A 22,864-nucleotide genomic window follows, 5' to 3' on the forward strand; every position below is an offset into this window, starting at 1 on the left:
AAGCTGGTAAAAACTCGGCAGGTCAAGGGGTTGAACGATTCTATGAGTATCTATATATAACCATCCCAGGACACATTTCACATTCAGAATTTTAACAAAAAAATACTGCTGATTGTGGAATTGGACAAAGGTAATTGACAAGGCCATGTTAGGTTTCTTTCCTTTGGTCCACATTAAGCTGAATTTATGGCACCTAGAATATACTTGTATCTATATATGACCATCCCATTACACATTTCAGATTCGACCAAATTTTAACATTTTTTTTTATATAATTAGACTTAGAAAATTAATTGGGACATGTGAAAGTTTTCGGTTTATTTCCACATCAAGCTGAATTTCTATCTTATGTACATTAGCTATCATAATGGCACGTGCTTGTATCTATATATATATAACCATCCCATTGTACAGTTCAGAATAAGAATTTCAACATAAATTTACTGTTAATTGGACTTTTAATTGCATCATGTTAAAGTTTTCTGTTTAGCTGGGGGTTGAGTTTGATTTAGCACAAGTAATTGTGGTGTCATTACCATACCTGGATTATACTTTTATCAATACATAGCCATCCCTACATACATTTTAGATTTTGAATTTGATCTACACTACAGTTTACTACTAATTGGACTTTGTTTATTAATTGTTCAATGTTTTTTTTATTAGCTTTGGGTTGAGATTAATATATGACTTTTCATATCTGTTGAAATACATTGTATAGCTTTAAAACCTTTAACACATTTTCAGGTAATTAGAACAGTTAATATGTTGACTTAATATAAATTATACGTAGAAGTGTAGACACGTGATACATATAATTACATGTAATTCTTTTCGCTTTGGCAGTCATGTAAGCAAGACATTGGTGGTCCTATATAGCTATTTATAATCGGCAATGCCTACGTATCCACTGTTGACATTTCACTTTGCGTTTAGATCTGCTGGTTAAAAACTTCAAAAACACTTGGCGTGTAGATAGATCACATAGTGGGCATCTCAACACACCCTTCGTTTATGGAATACCATTATGAATTTATTTTCCAGTAATTCAGGAAATTAGGGATGTTTTCCCAACCCTGGACTTTATCGTATTATGTTCGGGAGTGCAGTTTATAAAAGGTGTATATGTGGTTTTCCTACCAAGCATGGGTAAAAATAAAACATTTTCTGCATGTTTTAAAGTTAAATTTTAAAGATAAACAAAAGAGCCTTTCTTCTGAAGTCTTGCCCACAGGGTATCAGCTTTATTTAACATTCTTTATATTTCAGAATCTTCAAGAGAAAAAGTTCCATTGGGATAAACAAGTTAAGGATCCTGACACTGGATGTATGGAGGAAATGCAGTGTTCTGGTAGCACAGACTATGATATGGACACAGGTCCACAACAAGTTTGTGTTCCAGAGGATCCCACTGATGACTTGTTTGCAGATAATGTTTTGAGGATGAAAATTCCAATTCAAAACATTGAAATAGACCAGGATGAGGGAGAAAAAAGATCCAGAGATCAGATAAGATCAGAGTTTTTCTTGAATGTCGCTTTATTACGAAACTCTGGCGGTGGTGTTCTAATCATAAAAAATCAGAATCATGGTGGAGTAGATAAAGACAATAACCCTCTGTACAAAGACAAGTTTAATGGTCTGGTCGAAAGTGAGCTGCAGAGTATGGCCGTATACAAGGGAGAAATGGAAAATTTCGAGGATTGGTATCGGTCAGAATGGTGGAACGGTGTGGGAAGTGGTTAATCTATTATATCAAGGATGGTACTCACCTTACATTTCCATGGAAGTCAAAGGTTTTCACTGCGACTGAGCATAATATCACAGAAGTGAAAACAGAGGAAATACAGCGACGTCTGTTACAGTCAATGAAAAGACCAGCTGGATATGTCCCGAGCGTAAACCATGTACATTGTAACAAGAAGTATGGAGAATTACGGATGGGAGAAAGATGTGTCCATCTTCATGAATCTACAAATGTCCAGTTAAAGGGTTTTCATAATGCAGGAGACAAGAGCTCTACCAGTACGATGTGTAAAGATATCCGGGAATACAGCTCAGCATTTTGCCAAAATGGAAATGGAGGAAGCATATATTTTGGAATCAAAGAGGAGAATAATAATTCTAAACGTTCTTCAAAAACAGCAAAAACAGGGAGCAAAACACCAGTTGTGTGTGGAATCAGGTTTGATATAGATGATAAAAAACAACAAGAGCTTCAAAACAGAATTGATCGTGAAATCTGCGAGATGATGCTTTGGGTAAAACATGACGGCAAGAAAGCAAATCGCGATGACATACGTCGGTATTATGATATACGTTTTCATAACGTTGATCCTGAAAATACGAATAGGAAAGTTGTGGAGGTTTCAGTAGCCAAATTTTATGGGTGTGTGTTTACTTCTGACCCCATGCCATCGTATCTGGATGCTGAAGGACAGATAAAGCACTACACAACGGAGGAATGGGTACCGAAAGTGATAAGGGGATACCAAGGTGTGTAATGTATTGAAGTGTTAAGTCATTCCTGTCTTGATTGTATTGGAGTGGTAGATCGTTTTTAGTGTCGTGTGCTGTTCTGCACATGATAATACTGGGTTGAAATATCTCTGTCCATCCAAGATTTTGTATGCGCATGTCGGTCAAGTTGTGACTGAAATATGTACATCTGTATGTTCATTCCAAGTTGTGTCTGAAATATGTATGTCCATTCCAAGTTGTGTCTGAAATATGTATATCCATCCCAAGTTGTGTCTCAACTCTCAACAGCCAACTTTGACTGCGAATAAATTAGCGTATACACAATGAAAGGCTCAGCGGATTAATAAGCGCGAGAATCAGTAACATAACCATGACATCGTCTGTGTGTGACGTTACCGAAACGTCAAGTAGACAGCGCCATTTTGAAAGGACTGATCAACGCAATTTTAGCATTTTCTCCTTTTACCCAATGATCTTTGCACCAAAAAAATAACGTCAATTGATTATTTAAAAAAAAACAAAAAAACTAAGCTGATTATTTCGGAAATAACCTCTATCTATTTCAATTTTTTGTTTGATGATTGCTGCAGGTTTATTAAACTTCCATTGATATTGATATACACGTACTAAAATCTGTGTTAATACACGCTGTTCTTGACAACCATCTGAGAGGGAAATAGTGGATTGTAAATATATCATTTGATTAAAAATGTGAAAGGTATTAAAGAAAAATGTTGAGCTGATTTTTCAAATTTTTTTATGATTGCTGCAGCTTTATTACACCGCTTTCATTGATATATTTTACTTGTATTTTCAGCTAAAGTTCGGAGTAATGACAGAATCAGTCTAACAGAAGCATTCCAGGCAATTACCTTGGGTTCAAAAACGGTGTATGAGGTAAAGGGCAGCTCAGAAAAGATCCAGCAGGCTACATTCAAAAGTAAGATTTCAATATTAGCAGCAATTGTTATAAAAACATTTATAGGATTATAGAACTATACTCGAACCAGGAGTGCCTGTCCTTACACTAATCAAAGGGCCAAAGGCCCTAAGAAACGTCAGGGTCTGAGGTCATAGAATAAGAAATTTAAAATTGGATTTTATAGTTAGACAGCTACATTTGTATCAGATGAAATGTCTTAATCTGGTTATTCCTATTCTATATATATATTTAAGAAAGCATATAACATATTTATCTGCCTGAAAACTTTCCAATAGCTGAGCATAGTTCTTTAATTTCCCTGACCTGTTTCTTTAATGTTTGAGGAAGATTATTGATATACTTCTGAGTCAGTAAAGCTGCTTATAAACTTTGAAAAAAAATCAAATGAAGGACAAATCAGTCTATTAACAGTTACATGATGTACACAGCCTAAGTTGTTTTTATTTATAAATTATATTATAAGATGTTAAATAGGCCTAGCAAACATCTATTATATGACCTCTAGTAACATCGAAAATGCAAATATTTTACCTCAAATAGCAAACTGCGGTCGTGCTGTCGGTTACACTGTCCGACGAGACATTAGGCCTACAGTTTTGACAAACCAGACGGCAGTACATATGGTGCGATTATTTTCAAATAAATAATAATCTTATTTGATTAAAATCCTCATGAAAAACGGCAATGTAGTTGGTTACAACTTGCCTTCATTTCCTGTTGATATTTCTTGCGTATTCTAGCGACATACAAATAAATGTGAAACTGCAAACTGTTGCTTGTTTAGTTACATTAGACATAACCGCCTTTTTGCCGATAAGTGATGATCACGTGATCAGTCACGTGACAGCTGAAGTGTTTGGCTGCAAACCTATTTATAGAATTGTAAACATTTGACTATGTAAACACGGTAGATTTTAGGCTTATATGAAATGTTCCTACATATGAAACATGAATCTAAGATATGTGGATAGTTTCTCTGTGGACGCATGTAAATTTCCACATTGATATAAAACTACGTAATCCTACGCCAACAAAATTGCATATAATGATTAGGAAAATGTTTATATTTATAATCTAAAATAGTCTAGAACACCAAACACTCATATTTCATTTCAAATAATTGCAGTAAAAACAATTGGTTAAATCATGTCAATAATTGATGTTAAAATAGGAGCTATATCAGGCTGTGGATGTATATCATTTGTATTACAGAAAAGAGAAGTTGTTAGCCGTAAACACAGTTGTGACTAACAAAATTTACCCACAACGACTATAACAGCAGGTGCCAAAGGCATCCTGACGTTAAAAACAGAGTGTCTATCCATACACTGGGTACAGAGTGTCTTATACTGATTGTCTGTCCATACACTGAATACAGAGTGTCTGTCCATACACTGAATACAGAGTGTCTGTTCATACACTGAATACAGCGAGTCTGTCCATATACTGAATACAGTAATAGTGTTTGTCTATATACTGAATACAGAGTGTCTGTCCATACACTGAATACAGCGTGTCTGTCCATACACTGAATACAGAGTGTCTGTCCATACACTGATTACAGCGAGTCTGTCCATACACTGAATACAGAGTGTTTGTCCATATACTGAATAGTGTGTCTGTCCATACACTGAATAAAGTGTATCTGTCCGTACACTGACTACACAGTGTTTGTCCATATACTGAATAAAGTGTGTCTGTCTAAATACTAAATACAGAGTGTTTGTCCATATACTGAATACAGCGTGTCTGTCCATACACTGAATACAGTGTTTGTCCATATACTGAATAAAGTGTGTCTGTCTAAATACTAAATAAAGAGTGTCTGTCCATACACTGAATAGTGTTTGTCCATACACTGAATACAGTGTGACTGTCCATATACTGAAGACAGAGTGTATGTCCATATACTGAATAGTGTGTCTGTCCATACACTGAATAAAACGTGTCTGTCCATATACTGAATACAGCGTGTCTGTCGATACACTGAATACAGAGTGTTTGTCCATATACTGAATACAGAGTGTTTGTCCATATACTGAATAAAGTGTGTCTGTCGACCATACATTGAATAGTGTCTGTCCGTACACTGAATACAGAGTGTGTGTCTATATACTGAATACAGCGTGTCTGTCCATACACTGAATAAAGTGTGTCTGTCCATATACTGAATACAGAGTGTTTGTCCATATACTGAATAAAGTGTGTCTATCGACCATACACTGAATAAAATGTGTCTCTCCGTACACTGAATACAGCGTGTTTGTCCATATACTGAATACAGAGTGTTTGTCCATATACTGAATAAAGTGTGTCTATCGACCATACACTGAATAAAATGTGTCTGTCCGTACACTGAATACAGCGTGTTTGTCCATACACTGAATACAGAGTGTTTGTCCATACACTGAATACAGAGTGTTTGTCCATATACTGAATACAGTGTCTGTCCATATACTGAATAAAGTGTGTCTATCGACCATACACTGAATAAAATGTGTCTCTCCGTACACTGAATACAGCGTGTTTGTCCATATACTGAATACAGAGTGTTTGTCCATATACTGAATAAAGTGTGTCTATCGACCATACACTGAATAAAATGTGTCTGTCCGTACACTGAATACAGCGTGTTTGTCCATACACTGAATACAGAGTGTTTGTCCATACACTGAATACAGAGTGTTTGTCCATATACTGAATACAGTGTCTGTCCATACCACTGAATACAGTGTGTCTGTCCATACACTGAATACAGTGTTTGTCCATAAACTGAATACAGAGTGTGTGTCTATATACTGAATACAGCGTGTCTGTCGATGCACGGCCTACGGTGTCTGTCCATACACTGAATACAACGTCTGTTCACCCACTGAAATTAGAGTGTCTGTTCATTCACTTAACACAGTTGCTTGATTATACAGTGAATACTGAGTGTCTGTCCATACACAAAATACAGACTTCATCTAGTCACAGAATGAATAGAGTATCTGTCCATATACAAAATACGGATTGTCCCTGACCATACCCTGAATTAAAACTTATTGTAGAGTGTCTGACCATACACTTGTTATGGGGTGTCTGGTGTAACCTGGACGAGCACGACTAGCAGCGCTGATGTAACGAATGGAACAGATACCCGATATACACTATATACATGAGTTTATTACAATCATGTACATATTTAACAGTCACATATACAATTATAGCAATATATACAATTTTCTCACAACTGACATACACATACATACACTCTGAATCAGGTGGTCTGCAATCCACAGATGTATTAAACAGAGTCTATATCCGGCAATCTTCCAATGACGGCTGACGTAACCTCTATAGTGTCCACATAGAAAATTGGTACACCCCAGACAAAGGTTGTCAAATCAAGTTTATGTATCTGTCCACAAAGGACTGCTCAACGTTGCCCACATAGGACTAAATGTAGATATCATATGCCCACACAGGACATATGGGAATAGAGTTGTCCACACAGGATACATGACAATACGTTGCCCACACAGGATACATGACAATACGTTGCCCACACAGGACATATTGCAATACGGTTGCCCACACAAGGACATATGCAGATATAGTTGCCCTCACAGGTCTGTATACAGTTACATCCGCCCACACAGGACATATGGAAATATGGTTGCCCACAAAGGTCTGTATACAGTTACTTCCGCCCACACAGGACATATGGAAATATGGTTGTCCACAAAGGACATAACATCAAAATCTGCCCACACAGGACTTCTTACGATGCATATAGCTGCCCACACAGGATAGCTCACCAATAGTTGTCACACTAAACATCTCACCAGCAGCTTCCATACAGGACTGCAATCAGTTAGTGATAATGGTGTTTGTGTTGCCCACATAGGACTGGAAACCATGTCAGTCTCCATTGACATCTGCCCTCACACCATATGCATCATAGGTTAAAACTGTAACGACATATATATGAATGTCTAACTACGGGTTTTACTCCACTATGCAAATACCATAATGATATAGTATTTATTTACATCATATTTCTATCAACACGCACTTATTTATGTAAACGACACATTATTTAATACTAATTCAATTGTACTCTTATAAAACACTGATATAAGAAAGTAAACTAGCGATATACCCGCTATATATACAATGTATAGTTATACATATTATATAAGAGCTAATACGATAACTAAACACATACACGTTTAATACTCGCAAGACTTGCTAATTCTACCAAATAAGTTATGAATTACCGCAAATGCAACAATTCTTAACATATGTTATAATTTACATCAAAAATCATAGCTCAGTTACTTCAAATATTAGCGTCATAAACATTACATTCACAGACCTACACAAAATGTATGAACTGTACTCACCGGTACGCATTACGATTAGAAAATAACATGTTATACTTCGGCTGTAAACGCAGCAGATTTCGGGGTTTAAAAACTAACACATTGATTGGTGTATAAGAAACATTATATTACTTACCGCAAACTGTATTTTGCGCTTGTTTAACCCATGTTCACCTTCCAAGGTCACACAACCTGTCCGCCCGTTTACCCGTGCGAATATCTCTCTCCCACTAATTTACTCGCTATGGACCCGTGTCCGGAAAATCCGTATTTATAGCAAATTATGAATAATTACCAAAACTAAATATAAATTACACAATAAAATAAATAGAAATTCTACCGTATTATAAATGTACAAGCAACATAGAAAATGTCCACTTCCTGGAATATAATGGATATATATAGTAAAATATGGTTGGGACTGTGACATACGCCCCCGCTTCCAGAAATAAACATACTTTTATTTCTCAAACGCACATCACAACCATGCCAATCAAATGCTTACACTCTGCTAAGAAAGTCTGCTCCGACATTGTCCATTCCCTTGATAGCTTGGATTCGGAAACGATGTGGTTGCAGCTGCAATCCCCAATTCATTAGACGAGAGTTTGTGCCCGTCAGTCTGTTGAGGTACAACTACGGCTGATGGTCCGTTTCCAAGATGAACTGTCGACCGTACAGATATTTCTGAAATTTGTATATTCCCCATACAACTGCTAGACATTCTTTTTCAATCACCGAATAAGCAAGTTCGCCACCTTTGAGCTTCCTACTCATGTATGCCACTGGATGTAGCACTCCATCCTCCTCTTGTAACAAAATGGCACCGACGCCATAGTCCGATGCATCCGTTCTGAGGATAAAATCGGCGTTCAAATCCGGCAACTTCAAAACTGGTCCTGCCGATAAGATCTTCTTCAATGTGTTGAAAGCCAAGTCATGGGGTTCATTCCAAATGACTTTATTCGGTTGACCTTTCTTGGTGAGGTCTGTCAAAGGCACTGCAATCGTGGCAAAATTGGGAACAAATTTCCTGTAGAAGCCCGCCAACCCGATAAAAGATCGCACTTGTTTCTTGGTTTCAGGAACCTTCGCATCAAGAATGACTTTGACTTTATCCGGGTTGGGTTGTAAATGTTGTTCTCCAATCATGTGTCCCAAGCACTCAAAACTTTGGAATCCTAAAGCACAGTTGGTCTGGCTGTTATGTTGGCGTTCCGTAAACGTACGAACAACTCTCGCAATATCTCAAGATGTTCTTCGCAAGTCTCGGTATAAATTAAAATGTCATCGATGAAGCTTTCTATCTTCTTCATTCCATCCAACAAGATCCTCATCAGTCGGCAAAAACTAGCCGGCGCGCTTGGCTTCCAAGTGCCCTGCCATCATCGAGTCATGAGCCAGTTCCATAACCTTTCCACGATACTTGACGGGAACGATCAACTGTTTGAATATCCGTTCCCTGATGGGTAGAGGGGCTCTTATACTCTCTATAGACAAGTCCACGACGCGTGAAGAAATGAGATTTTCCACCATCACGTCTGTCCTTGACATCTCCTGAATTCGCCATCTCACGTATCTTCGCCAAAGTCTCATCCGAATTCTGAGCATCTTTGAATTAGTTTGGATCGATGTCTTCGAACACCTTTGGGACTTTCAGCGGTCTATATGGCCTCTCCTCTAACTTCTTCTGTGCCCTGGTCTGTACCGCATTAACATGATCCTCTAGGTTGCACTCAAGATTAGGATCTCCTGGGGGTCTAACACCATCAATATTTCCCAATATAAGGTCATAAATGGGAGTATTCATACACCAGGCTACAACAGGTCCTTGATAGTACGGTGTATCAACGACGACATTAGCCGTAGCAACGTTCAGCTTACTACCATCAGCTAAAGTACATGTCCTCGTGTCTCCAGTTAGATCATCAGTGTCAACAAGACTTCGCCTTATGACCACACCACTACAACCTGTGTCCCGCAAAACCGTGACGACATGACTGCCAATCAATCCTTTCACAACAGGCATACCTACCTCCAAAACAGTTGCACTACAAGAAATACTTAGCTGTTCCTGATCATCATCGTCATCACCACTCGAACTTAATGCTCCACAGGAAGATTGACTGTTATACTTTTTCTTACCTTTAGATCGACCGGTAGAACTTTCCTTACAGCGTCTATCTATCTCAGTCGAATGCTGGTCCGATACTAATCCCACACGAGACTGCTTTTTCTTCGAGTTGTCTGGGCAGTTGTAAGATAGATGATCTGTCTTCTTACAGATGTAGCACGACTTCCCTCCTAAATTACTGCTACCACCACTGCTGAACTTTCCCTTCGGTTCCTCCTTCTTATCAAATGACTTGGAAGAGTCTATATGATAACGATTTCCCTGATACTGCTGTTTATGTCCAGGATGCCTCGCTTTCACCAGTCCTGAAGGGTTATCCCTTGGCTCTGCGTATTGATCTGCAAGCTTCGCCATATCAGCTATAGATTGTGGAATACGCTCCTTCAAGAAGAGTTTAAGCTCACTTCCACAAACCTGCAAAAACTGGTCCCGAAGTATCAATCTTTCAAACCCTCATAGGTCTTCTCAGTCTTTGCCAATTCCAGCCAGCTGACTATGTAATTGTCCAGCCTTACAGCAAACTGGGCAAACGTTTCCCCTCCATCAGGTCTACCATTCCGGAACCGCTGTCGGAATAATTCCTCAGTCATTTCAAACCGTCTCAGCAAAGCTTCTTTCAGGATATTATAATCCAGTGCCTGTTCAACTGGTAGTCGACTAAAAACATCCAAAGCGTTGCCTTTCAGAAGCGCGCTTAGGTGTGTTGCCCACTGTCGATCCCTATCCCAATGCTGAGTAGCAGCGTAAAGCTCAAACCGTTGTAAATAACTGTCAATGTTGTCCTTCCCTTCTTCATAAGGCGTCAGTTTAGGACCTTTCACTGAACTGTGTGACGATCTCTGGTCCCGATTCCCACTAGTGTTCAATCCCTGAGTTTTCTGAAACTCCAATTCCTCAATCTTCCTAGCATGCTCTCTCGAAGAAAGCTCCTCACGCTCCTTTTCAAGAGTTAACTGTAAAGCCATCTCGTCCTTCTTCTCTTTCAACATCAAAAGCTGGTGATGTCTTTCAGCTTCTTTCCGTCTTTCCTCACAATCCAGATTCCTTTCCTCTCTCTCCTTGACATGCTCAGAAAGAATGAACTCTCGCAGGTCCGAACTCTGTAACCCCATTGCTTCTCCTGCTTTCATTAAATCCTGAAGCGACGACATTATGCAAAGATGTATAGTGAAAACGAAAATAATCATATATGTACATACAGAACAACATATGACACTGCAATGACAATATAAATATTCTACAGTGCTAGCAACTCACCATCCAGTCTCTCATCTTAAATAAATAAGCGCAAATACAGGTAGGGTAATTAACGAGTTACAAATGACGGCAAAGATGAAATCTGTTGAGTTTCAACCAAACATAATATATGTGAAGTGAAATGGTCCATTCTCATCAATCCTGCAAAGTCGGTCATCCCACCGCTGCCACCAAAACTGTAACCTGGACGAGCACGACTAGCAGCGCTGATGTAAAGAATGGAACAGATACCCGATATACACTATATACATGAGTTTATTACAATAATGTACATATTTAACAGTCACATATACAATTATAGCAATATATACAATTTTCTCACAACTGACATACACATACATACACTCTGAATCAGGTGGTCTGCAATCCACAGATATTACAGAGTCTATATCCGGCAATCTTCCAATGACGGCTGACGTAACCTCTATAGTGTCCACATAGAAAATTGGTACACTCCAGACAAAGGCTGTAAGGTCAAGTTTATGTATCGGTCCACAAAGGACTGCTCAACGTTGCCCACACATGACTAAATGTAGATATAATATGCCCACACAGGTCATATGGGAATGTAGTTGCCCACACAGGATACATGACAATACGTTGCCCACACAGGACATATTGCAATACGGTTGCCCACACAAGGACATATGCAGATATAGTTGCCCTCACAGGTCTGTATACAGTTACATCCGCCCACACAGGACATATGGAAATATGGTTGCCCACAAAGGTCTGTATACAGTTACTTCCGCCCACACAGGACATATGGAAATATGGTTGTCCACAAAGGACATAACATCAAAATCTGCCCACACAGGACTTCTTACGATGCATATAGCTGCCCACACAGGATAGCTCACCAATAATTGTCACACTAAACATCTCACCAGCAGCTTCCATACAGGACTGCAATCAGTTAGTGATAATGGTGTTTGTGTTGCCCACATAGGACTGGAAACCATGTCAGTCTCCATTGACATCTGACCTCACACCATCATAGGTTAAAACTGTAACGACATATATATGAATGTCTAACTACGGGTTTTACTCCACTATGCAAATACCATAATGATATAGTATTTATTTACATCATATTTCTATCAACATGCACTTATTCATGTAAACGACACATTATTTAATACTAATTCAATTGTACTCTTATAAAACACTGATATAAGAAAGTAAACTAGCGATATACCCGCTATATATACAATGTATAGTTATACATATTATATAAGAGCTAACACGATAACTAAACACATACACGTTTAATACTCGCAAGACTTGCTAATTCTACCAAATAAGTTATGAATTACCGCAAATGCAACAATTCTAAACATATATTATACTTTACATAAAAAACCATAGCTCTGTTACTTCAAATATCTATATATGTCTCTGCATAAACATTACATTCACAGACCTACACAAAATGTATGAACTGTACTCATCGGTACGCATTACGATTAGAAAATAACATGTTATACTTCGGCTATAAACGCAACAGATTTCGGGGTTTAAAAACCAACACATTGGTGTATAAGAAACATTATATTACTTACCGCAAACTGTATTTTGCGCTTGTTTAACTCATGTTCACCTTCCAAGGTCACACAACCTGTCCGCCCGTTTACCCGTGCGAATATCTCTCTCCCACTAATTTACTCGCTATGGACCCGTGTCCGGAAAATCCGTATTTATAGCAAATAATAAATAATTACCAAAACTAAATATAAATAACACAATAAAATAAATAGAAATTATACCGTATTATAAATGTACAAGCAACATAGAAAATGTCCACTTCCTGGAATACCGGTGTATAATGGATATATATAGCAAAATATGGTTGGGACTGTGTGTGTCTATATACTGAATACAGCGTGTCTGTCGATGCACGGCCTACGGTGTCTGTCCATACACTGAATACAACGTCTGTTCACCCACTGAAATTAGAGTGTCTGTCCATTCACTTAACACAGATGCTTGACTATACAGTGAATACTGAGTGTCTGTCCATACACAAAATACAGACGTCATCTAGGCACAGAATGAATAGAGTATCTGTCCATATACAAAATACAAATTGTCCCTGACCATACTCTGAATTAATACTTATTGTAGGGTGTCTGACCATACACTTGATATGGGGTGTCTGGTGATACACTTGTTATGGGGTGTCTGGTGATACACTTGTTATGGGGTGTCTGATCATACACTTGTTATGGGGTGTCTGATCATACACTTATTATGGGGTGTCTGATCATACACTTATTATGGGGTGTCTGATCATACACTTGTTATGTGGTGTCTGGTCATACACCTGTTATGGAGTGTCAGGTTATACACTTATTATGGGGTGTCTGATCATACACTTGTTATGTGGTGTCTGGTCATACACTTGTTATGGGGTGTCGGGTCACACACTTGTTATTGGGTGTCTGGTCATATAATTATGTGATACAGACTGCCTGTATTCATGCTCTCTAGTAAACAAAGCTGAATGAAGTCCTGACAGTTCCATACAGTCAACAAATTGCTATACAATTTTCTTCCTGATCACCTGAAGAATGATAGCCCAGTAATGGAATTGCAGTTTTGTAATATGATATGCGGTTGAGTAATACAAAAGGCAGATGACAAATCTTCCAGAGACATTCTTGAGAGGTCAGGGATAATGGTCAATTCCATTTGCTTTTGGTAATAATCCTAAACTATTGAGAAAATGATATAAGATTTTTATTGCTTCTCCAATTGATTTACAAATAGTTTATAGCCAACATTAGGTGAATTATAATACATGTATCAATCTAATCTTCTGACTTTTTTGAACTGAGATGATTTCATTGTAAAATAATCTAAATCTACTGTAATATCCAAAAAATGACCTCCGTAACACTGAGTCAATGATAACTTGAGCATCAACAAATCAATCTCCGTAAATCATGATAAAAACAGCTTCATTCTATAATATACTCATATATTTACAATAAATATTCTATGATTAGATCAAAAAGATAAAAAAAACAACTTACCTGCTATATTTTATAATGTTAAAACCCATAACCATCCTGAGGTGATGTAAACACATGGAGGCTGCCATGTTGAATTCTTCTCAGCCTCATTCTGGAAAGTTTGGGAGTTACCAATATTTAAACATGGGATGAACAGAGTCAGTAACCATAAATTAAAAAAAGGAGGGAGAAACATTTTACGAAAGTGTGTCAACACAGAACTTGAAACCAAGATACAGTGGAGAGAATTGATGATATCTATGGAGGTTTTTTCTCTCCCAGAATACCTCATTTCAAGATGGCTACCCCATGGGCAGCCATCTTGAATGAGATATTCTGGGAGAGAAAAAACTCCATAGTGCCATCACATCTCTCGTTGAGCGATACAGGCCCATCGGGCCTCTTGTTTGATAAAGTACTGAAATTTATTGAATTTCATTTCATTTCAACAAATGTTATTGCAATAAAACAAATGCATTGGACAACAGGCAAGCCTATATAAGTCCTCTCCAAATTTAATGAATGCTGAAGTTTACCTAAAACTTACTATACTGACAAAGCAGGACAGGTGAGACATACATGTATAATGTATGTGTAATACTTGTTTTGATATTATATGAATGAATGCTTAACAGAAAGTGCTTGAATTGTTTTCATGTATATGCATAATTGCAAATATTGCATGGCCGAGAAGAATGGTTGTCACATGTTTCCTAAATAAGTCAATCGTACGGTTGGCCTTTCAGAATATTTAATACTTAAGAGTTCATTGTTAGAACTTCAGATTGTGTGCCAAAATATATCCCAAACATGTTGTATAAAAAGAATAATGTATAAAAATACTCCTTTTTCAGCTGAGAAAGGTCTCCGCTTCACCCCAAAAGAATTGCTGACAAAACTGAACAGGGAGCACGGTGATTTCTTAAAGCAGTTCGCAGATACACTCCAGAGAGTTTTTCATGAAGATAAGGGTGTAGTTATCATGGAAAACTTTGCCAGTATTGTCGAGGAAAAATCTGAATGTGTGAACATTTGTCCAAAGAATCAAATTTGTGATTTCTTTGTGCTCACTGAGAGACAAATGCCCATCTTTATTTCACTTGTATATTTTGATGCACAACAAGTAGATTCTGTACGCAGATACAACAGAGGAATGGCCAAACTTATAAAGGTGGATTTGTCCCAATACTGCAAACCCTTTGTTACCTGTTCTGTTTGGGATTGTAAATATAAATGGTGACAGACCAATACAGCAGCAGATAGAGGAAATTATCAGCCATAAAGAAAGGCACCCACACCCGCTGGCTCAGATGACCAAGGAAAAATTGTCTGAATATCTCCGAAGTGTTACAGTCATGGCTAGTGTATTTCCATCACCACTTCACAACCGGATCGGAACGAAACTGTTGAATATCGCAACACAAGAACAGTTTGATTTTATCTGGGAAGAGCCTTACAAGAGCTGTCGTTTGCTGATAAAAGGTATACACATCTACATTTACTTATTTTAATGTCAGTGTGTTAAAATGTACTCAAAATAGGTTGGTCAGGTGGTTTAGTGGTAAAAATCTTGTCTTAAAAAATAGACAGCCTCGAGTTTATTCCTTAAAGGCACATGAAGGTATATCACTGTTACCTATCTGACCTTGTAGGTTTTCCATCTTCCATCTGGGCCAAGAAGAGTGATAAGTTTATAGACATATATATATAAGGCCTGAAAGCACTAGTGTTGTTAATTGCAATTGTTTGTCATGTTGAATCTTTTTTGTTTATATATAGATATATGCATATATATTAATATCACACCATACAATTTGCTTTACCATTGTTGTAAAATATATAAAGGTATAACATTTTTACCGAAGATATACAACACTATTCAAATATCTGTTTTCCTTTCATCAACAATGTACCTGTATAACGAAGCACAGTTTAGGAGTTACATATGGCTAGCCTTAGTTAACAAATAAAAAATACAAATTGTACTTTGTTGAAAGAAATTAATAATGTTGCTTTTGTTCATATAGGATTTCCTGGGACTGGAAAGACCATCATTGCACACCAGCTTATTCGTAAGCTGTTCAACAACGGGGCAAAACAGGAAGAGATTTTATATCTCACTCCGCATGTTACAAGTCGTTCTCAAGCAGAGTAAGTTTATACAGTTTAAATGATGAGAATGGCTAACATATATAACAAAAAATTAAAGAGGGAAAGAATTGTACTTTCAAGTGTCTCATTGGCATATGAAACCTGAATGGCAATACAATTAATGACCCCAATTGAACATCATATAAAAAGGAGTAGCAAAGAGTTTATATCTTGATTTAGATCCTATGTGTGTTTCACTTGAAAAGGCACAACTAGTATGCACTAACCTAATATATACAGAAAGTTTTAGTTTAATTGTGTGTAACGGTTTAGAACTTGTAGCACGGAAAGCAAAGTATAAACAGTGATTTTGTGTAATTTTGTGTTTTTGACTGTTTCCATGATCACAAAAAAAAAATATGAAAACGAAATGTCATTGATAGGAAAAGGCACAACTGGGGCACTAACCAAATATATACAGAAAGTTCTGAGTTGAGTGAAACGGTTTTGGATTTACAACCCGGTAAAGATCTCTGACAGACAGACCAACGGGGCCCAATTAAATATCCCTGCACGCAAAATCAAGGGTTGGTTATTCAGGATATCTCATCAGCAGTTTTTATTATATAAATATAAACAAACATTTATATGTATCAACCCTAGTAAGAGTTAATTTTTTGATGAAGACCTGTTGTGTCTTTCACTGTTCATCTATCTGAATAGAGTTTTATATTATCAAAGAGCATTTATGTCACTCTCAATTTAGAACTGGAATATGTTCTTTATCATTAGTTATGTACTTGTTCTATAAGAATGCAGAGTCATCAGAAATGGGGAAAAAATCAAGATTAATGTCATTTTCACAAGATATAATGCAGAATTGTAAGAAAAACTAGATTTGATCGAGATCAAAACACGGGATTTCCAACTAGAAAATGATCGCAGACATGTTTTCATTCTGGCGAACGCTTTTGTACGTTTTACCTACGGTTTCTCTTCGTTTTCTCTTCGCTTCCCTGCTTTAACCGATCAGTTGACATTCAACCCTGTTTGTGTCCTTGAACTTCGAAGATCAAGGTCAAAGATTTGCAAACCTTTTGTAGACAGTCATTCATGCTGGAGATGTGCCAATCATCAAGTCTGCTGGCGTCAGAGTATTGGAAGAAAAATATTCCAAGTGAAATTTTCGGATAAAATTTAATTTTGGCGGTAAAAAGTTTTCAAAAGAGCCTTTTCTAAATTATATTTGATGATTTGACCTTAAAACAATGCAAAGATCTTCAAAAGAACGTTTTGTTTTATATAAGATAGAAAAATAAACCGTTTTTAAGAGAATTTGAAATTTTTCGATTTTTTATCATTTGACCTCCGTGACCTTGGACGAAGGTCAAGGTCAATAAAACGTAATATATTTTGTAGGCATTTGAACATGCTATCATTCTGCCAAATATCAAATCTGTATGCTTAAAGATATAGGAGAAGAGGGGAAATAAGTGCATTTTTGGTACAAATTTGAATTTTTGGCGGGAAAATGAACATTTTTCAAAGTGCCATTTCTACGTCATTTTTTATCGCACGATCAAAACATGTTCATATTCCGTCTCAGTGCATCACACTCTATCGTTTGCGATGGAAACAGTACTCAGATTGAGATTTTTTTTCTCGACATTTTCTTTTTCCCATGGCGAGGTCATGACCTTGACATGTTCTCTGATAAGATGGCATGGAGAAAAGTTAGCTGCGTAAATGATCTACATGACACACTAACGTGAACGATATAGAACGATCCCTTATGAAGTTATTGTCGTTCAAAAAACGTTCAAAATAGTTCTATTTATAGATCTGTGACCTTGACCTTTGAACTCATGAACATAAAATTATTACGGGATCATCAGCTTAATGTTCTCTATCATGTACTAAAATATGAACGCTTTATCTGTTTTTGTTTTTGCGAGAGATTGTTCACAAAAAAGTGTTTAGAATAATAATAAGAAGAAAAAACATAACAATAACAATAGGGATTTCCATCCGAAATGGAAATCCCTAAATATGACACCTGCAGTGAGAAAATATATTAACAAAATAATAAAAATCTGATAGCAAAAGGCATAACTTTGGCACAAGCCTGATATGTACGCAACATTTTGATCATTTCAATGGTTTTCAAGGAGGCCAAAATTTGATTATTCGGATGGTAGGTGTAGTAAATGAGGACAAAGTGAGTATCAATAGCACTTAGATGAAGGCATTAGTTGATAGTGGATCTATGGTCACAACCATATCCGAAGCCGGCTACCTTAATTTAGAGGATAAACCTGATTTGTTGAGTTTGGATGATTTTGGGTTTGAGTTGTCAATTGCGGATGGTTCTAGGTTAGGATATATGGATTACATCGAGTGGAAATACCTGTTCCAGTGTTAGTAGTACCTGATACACAGTACAATGGACAATGTCCCCTCATAGTTGGGACAAATGCTACTAGGCAGTGTAGGGATTGGTTAACCATGGATGAGGCTAGCACAGTTATACCAGAGGCATGGCAACTGGCGATAGAAAGTATTGGCTGCAATACGGCTACAGTAAAGACTTTATCAAAGAATTCGAAGGCAGTACATATTGCACCATACGAGTCTGAAGTTGTACATGGGATAGTCAGAGGTTTAAGTGAGGTGGTAACAGCAGGTTTAGCCAAGAGTGGAGGTTTTGTGGTATGTCTTTGAGTGGTGAGACTTTCTCAGAATGCTAATGTAGCAAGAATTCCAATTAAGATATGTAACGTTACAGCGCAACCTATTACGCTGAAACCCAAATGTGAATTGTGTGAAATTTAGGCTGTAGAGATAGTCGATAATTTAGCATCAGAGGTAGATGGACACTCTAAGATTGAGACAGATTATTTTGAGGATTTAGGTGTTAAGTTAGAGGAGCAAAACTTAACCTCAGAACAGGTTGCGGAGGCCCAATCAGTAATTGGGAGTTGGCATAGGGTATTTTCCAAGGGACCATTAAATTTAGGAAAGGCTAATATAGTGAAACATCAGATAGAATTGGAGAAAAGTGAACCATTTAAGCAACCTTATAGGGAATACTTCCAGGAATGTTTGAGGAGGTGCGCCAATACGTCAAAGACATGTTACAGGCAGGGGTGGTTAGAGAGTCAAATAGTCCTTTCTCGTCTAATGTCGTTTTAGTGAGAAAGAAGGACGGGTCTCAAAGATTCTGTATTGATTATAGAACTCTAAATGCACGTACCCATAAAGACGCCTACATGTTGCCTCGTTTTGACGATGTTGTTAATACCCTTAGTGAGTCAAAATAATTCTCCAAGCTCGATTTACGTTCAGGCTACTGGCTAGTTGGAGGAATTGGATAAACCAAAGACTGCTTTATCAGTGGGAAATCCTGGGTTTTATGAGTGTAACCGCATAAGTTTTGGTTTAACAATGCACCTGCCACTTTCCAAAGACTTATGGAAAAGTGTGCATTGACGATATCCTCATATTTTCGCAGACTTTCGAGGAACATATTAAGAGGAATGAGTCTGTGTTTTCTTGGGACACGGTCTCAAATTAAATCCAAACAAATGTGAGTTCTTTAAGACTTATGTAACTTATCTTGGCTATGTGGTTTCAGATAAGATGATTAATTAGCACATATCCTGAGAAGTTGAAAGCAGTTGTAGATTGGTCCGTACTAACGAATGGTAAGGAAGCTAGACAGTTTCTTAGATTCGTTGGTTATTACCGTAGGTTTATGAAGGACTTTGCTAAGATTGTAGAGCCCCTCAATAGCTTATTGAGAGGACATGGGTCATTGAAACCCAGTGACAAAACAAACGCTAAAAAGATAATAATTTTTGACGCAAAGTAGTCCAAGGAGGATTGAAGATGATGCAATGAAAAACTTGGCAAGCCTAGTGCTGACTGGCCATGCAAGTCTTATTCTTGAGTTGATATATCCCTGTTCACGGAACAAACCTATGTTAGATTCTACTAGTCTCCCATTATGACTTCACAGGTTGATCCCATGTTAACGAGGGATGAGATGAATTAATCGCACATGGGCTTATATGCCTTGTGCCTAATTTTTTGTACTATATATAATTCATATTTTGTATTTTCAGAAAAAAGAAATGCTGTGTAGCATTGACACCAGAAGCATTGGAGAGGGACATGGCCAATCCAACACGAAAGATACTGTATCAGGCCATCAAGCACATCATTGTTGATGATGCTCAGTTGATCTGTGCTAGTAAAGAGCCTGGGGACACCAAGTGGTTTTTCTTTCTAGAAGATCTTTGGAAGAAGAGAAGAAGATCAAACAATGATAGCATATTCTGGATGTTCTATGGGGAGCATACATATCGCATCAGTGATACAAGAAATATGGAGATATTCCACGAACATTTCGAACAAGAAAGAGAGCTACAGAAAATCATTAGAAACTCGCACAAAATAGCCAGATTTGCTGCCAGGTATTCTGAAAATCAGAAATACAAAGATGCTGTTGATGACATCATGTCTGTCCATGGTTTTGAGGGACAGGCGGTTGTCTGCAAAGAGGTCCCATTGTCTAATGATGCACAGCGTGTCCAAGCTGTTGGTGAGTTCTTGAATGAAGTACTCTTGGAAGGTTACAACTTGGAAGATGTAGCTATTTTGTTTTCTAGAAAAAATGACATTCCTTCTATACTTAACTGTATAAGTTCAAAAGCAGAATATTCATGGATATCCAAAGAAAATCTTAAAAGTAAAACCATCACTACTACTAAATCAGCAGAACTGCCAGAAGTAGGAAATGTCCAGATATGCAGTGGCTCTGACAATGACATTACGGGACAGGTTGTGGTGGACACTATCCGGAGGTACTCGGGACTTGACCGACCTGTCGTCCTAGCTGTAAACCCGTTTGTGGCAGACTATGATCGTTACACTAGTATCAATGATCTTTATCTTATCATTGCCACCAGACCTATTGCTAAACTAGAAGTATATAGCAATAAAGCAAAATGATGATTGTAACAGTCAGATCCGCCTGATGGTGGCACCTCAAGGAGGAGAGGAGACAGCAGTGAACCCAACGTTTGTAACTCATTTTAGATCTTGTTCGAGTTATTTACCTTTAACAGTGTCATGACTAGACCCATGCAATTTTATTGGGTACAAATTTTCAACCTATCACAATTAAAGTCGTAAACTTGAGATCACTCACTTATATTTTGTAGAACATATTTCCAAACTGATCTCTGTCTAAGTAAAGACTCGGACTACTATAGCTTTTCGCTTTTAGTTCACCTGCCCAAAGGGCAAGACAGCTCATCTTGTGGTGCAACAGTCAAAGTTTGTCCATCCTATGTCAACTTTTCCCTCTACAAAAACATTATCTCATTAACCAAATGTTATCCTTGGAATTGTTTTCACCTACTGTCAAGACGACTTTCATTTAGAATCTAAGAGCTTATATTCTTCTGAAAACAACGTAAATCCAGTGGATAGAAACATAAGTGTTTCCGAGGAAAAGAGTCTGTCCTGTGCAATACCTGTTCAAAGCCGTGACTAACCATCGTATATCATTGCGCAGAAAAACGGTTTCGATTTTAAACAATCAGAAATAATGCAACTGTGAACAATTTGACGATATCTACAAACGTATATGAAATATAACATAAAGCCACATTTATGCAAAAACCATTCTATGTGATTGTGATATTATTCCTTCTGGGATTTTCGGCTGTTCCGGTATTTGAACTTGATGACGTCAATGATATGGGAAGCGGCAACTTTACAATACGTCTAAGCTACAGTAAATAAAAATCTTTATGAATGTTAATATAAGTATTGAACTTTTACCAAATGGTAGTATACAGTCTATATGAATACATATATTTCATGTTGCCGTAACGACATTCTATCTATCTGTCACCCTAATTGTATTCATATCGACTGTATACTACCATTTGGTAACAGTTCAATGCTTAAATGTATGTATTTTCTTATGTATACATGTATGCAGTAGTGATTTTAGTTATATGTCATCATATATGACTTTGTTAGGAGTTATGAATACATGAAGCTATCATGTGACTAAAGTGACCAATGGTCAAGCAATCAAGTGATGCCTAGTACCAGTCTTTGGTAGTAATTGAAGAGGCTGGCAGATTTAACTTTCATCTGTTCTTTTCAACGTTCCACCCTCCAGCCTCTGTATGTACATTACCAGAATGACAAGCCCCTTTTAACATTAGACCGTAGAGGTGCGGTATACAAGAATCCACCGCGGCAAGATGGCGTCACGGAGGTAGCTGTATCTACCGGTGATTCTACAACTAACTTGGATCGCCTGGTAAACATCGTTACAAGTCTCTCGGAAAGCGTTGCAACGTTACAAGACTCTTATATTCGACTGGAGAACAGGTTGGGAAATACAGAGAACGAAGCACGAGACAGGCGACAAGTGGCAGCCGCAGCGGGCAGTTCTAGTCAGACAGCTGTCGACTCTCTGAGGCAACCGGTGCCTACTTCACCAGCTGATTTTACTTTGGACACGGCTTACAAATGATTTGAGGAATCGGCCACT

General features: G+C 37.6%; 2 protein-coding genes across 2 annotated transcripts; both read left to right on the forward strand.

The window, feature by feature from the left end:
• The first annotated feature begins 1,684 nt into the window (after positions 1 to 1,684).
• Positions 1,685 to 15,467, forward strand: LOC117331453. The gene is made up of 3 exons (XM_033890174.1): positions 1,685 to 2,496; positions 3,299 to 3,421; positions 15,051 to 15,467. Exons 1-3 carry the CDS (start codon positions 1,719 to 1,721, stop codon positions 15,434 to 15,436), a joined length of 1,287 nt encoding a protein of 428 aa, XP_033746065.1. The 5' UTR covers positions 1,685 to 1,718; the 3' UTR covers positions 15,437 to 15,467.
• On the forward strand, positions 15,382 to 21,858 carry LOC117331454 (schlafen family member 13-like). The gene is made up of 3 exons (XM_033890175.1): positions 15,382 to 15,678; positions 16,224 to 16,347; positions 20,412 to 21,858. The coding sequence occupies exons 1-3, from the start codon at positions 15,507 to 15,509 to the stop codon at positions 21,298 to 21,300; spliced, it is 1,185 nt and encodes a 394-aa protein (XP_033746066.1). The 5' UTR covers positions 15,382 to 15,506; the 3' UTR covers positions 21,301 to 21,858.
• The last annotated feature ends 1,006 nt before the right edge of the window (positions 21,859 to 22,864 follow it).

This window comes from Pecten maximus, chromosome 7, assembly GCF_902652985.1.
Source record: "Pecten maximus chromosome 7, xPecMax1.1, whole genome shotgun sequence".
NCBI classification, from domain to species: domain Eukaryota; kingdom Metazoa; phylum Mollusca; class Bivalvia; order Pectinida; family Pectinidae; genus Pecten; species Pecten maximus.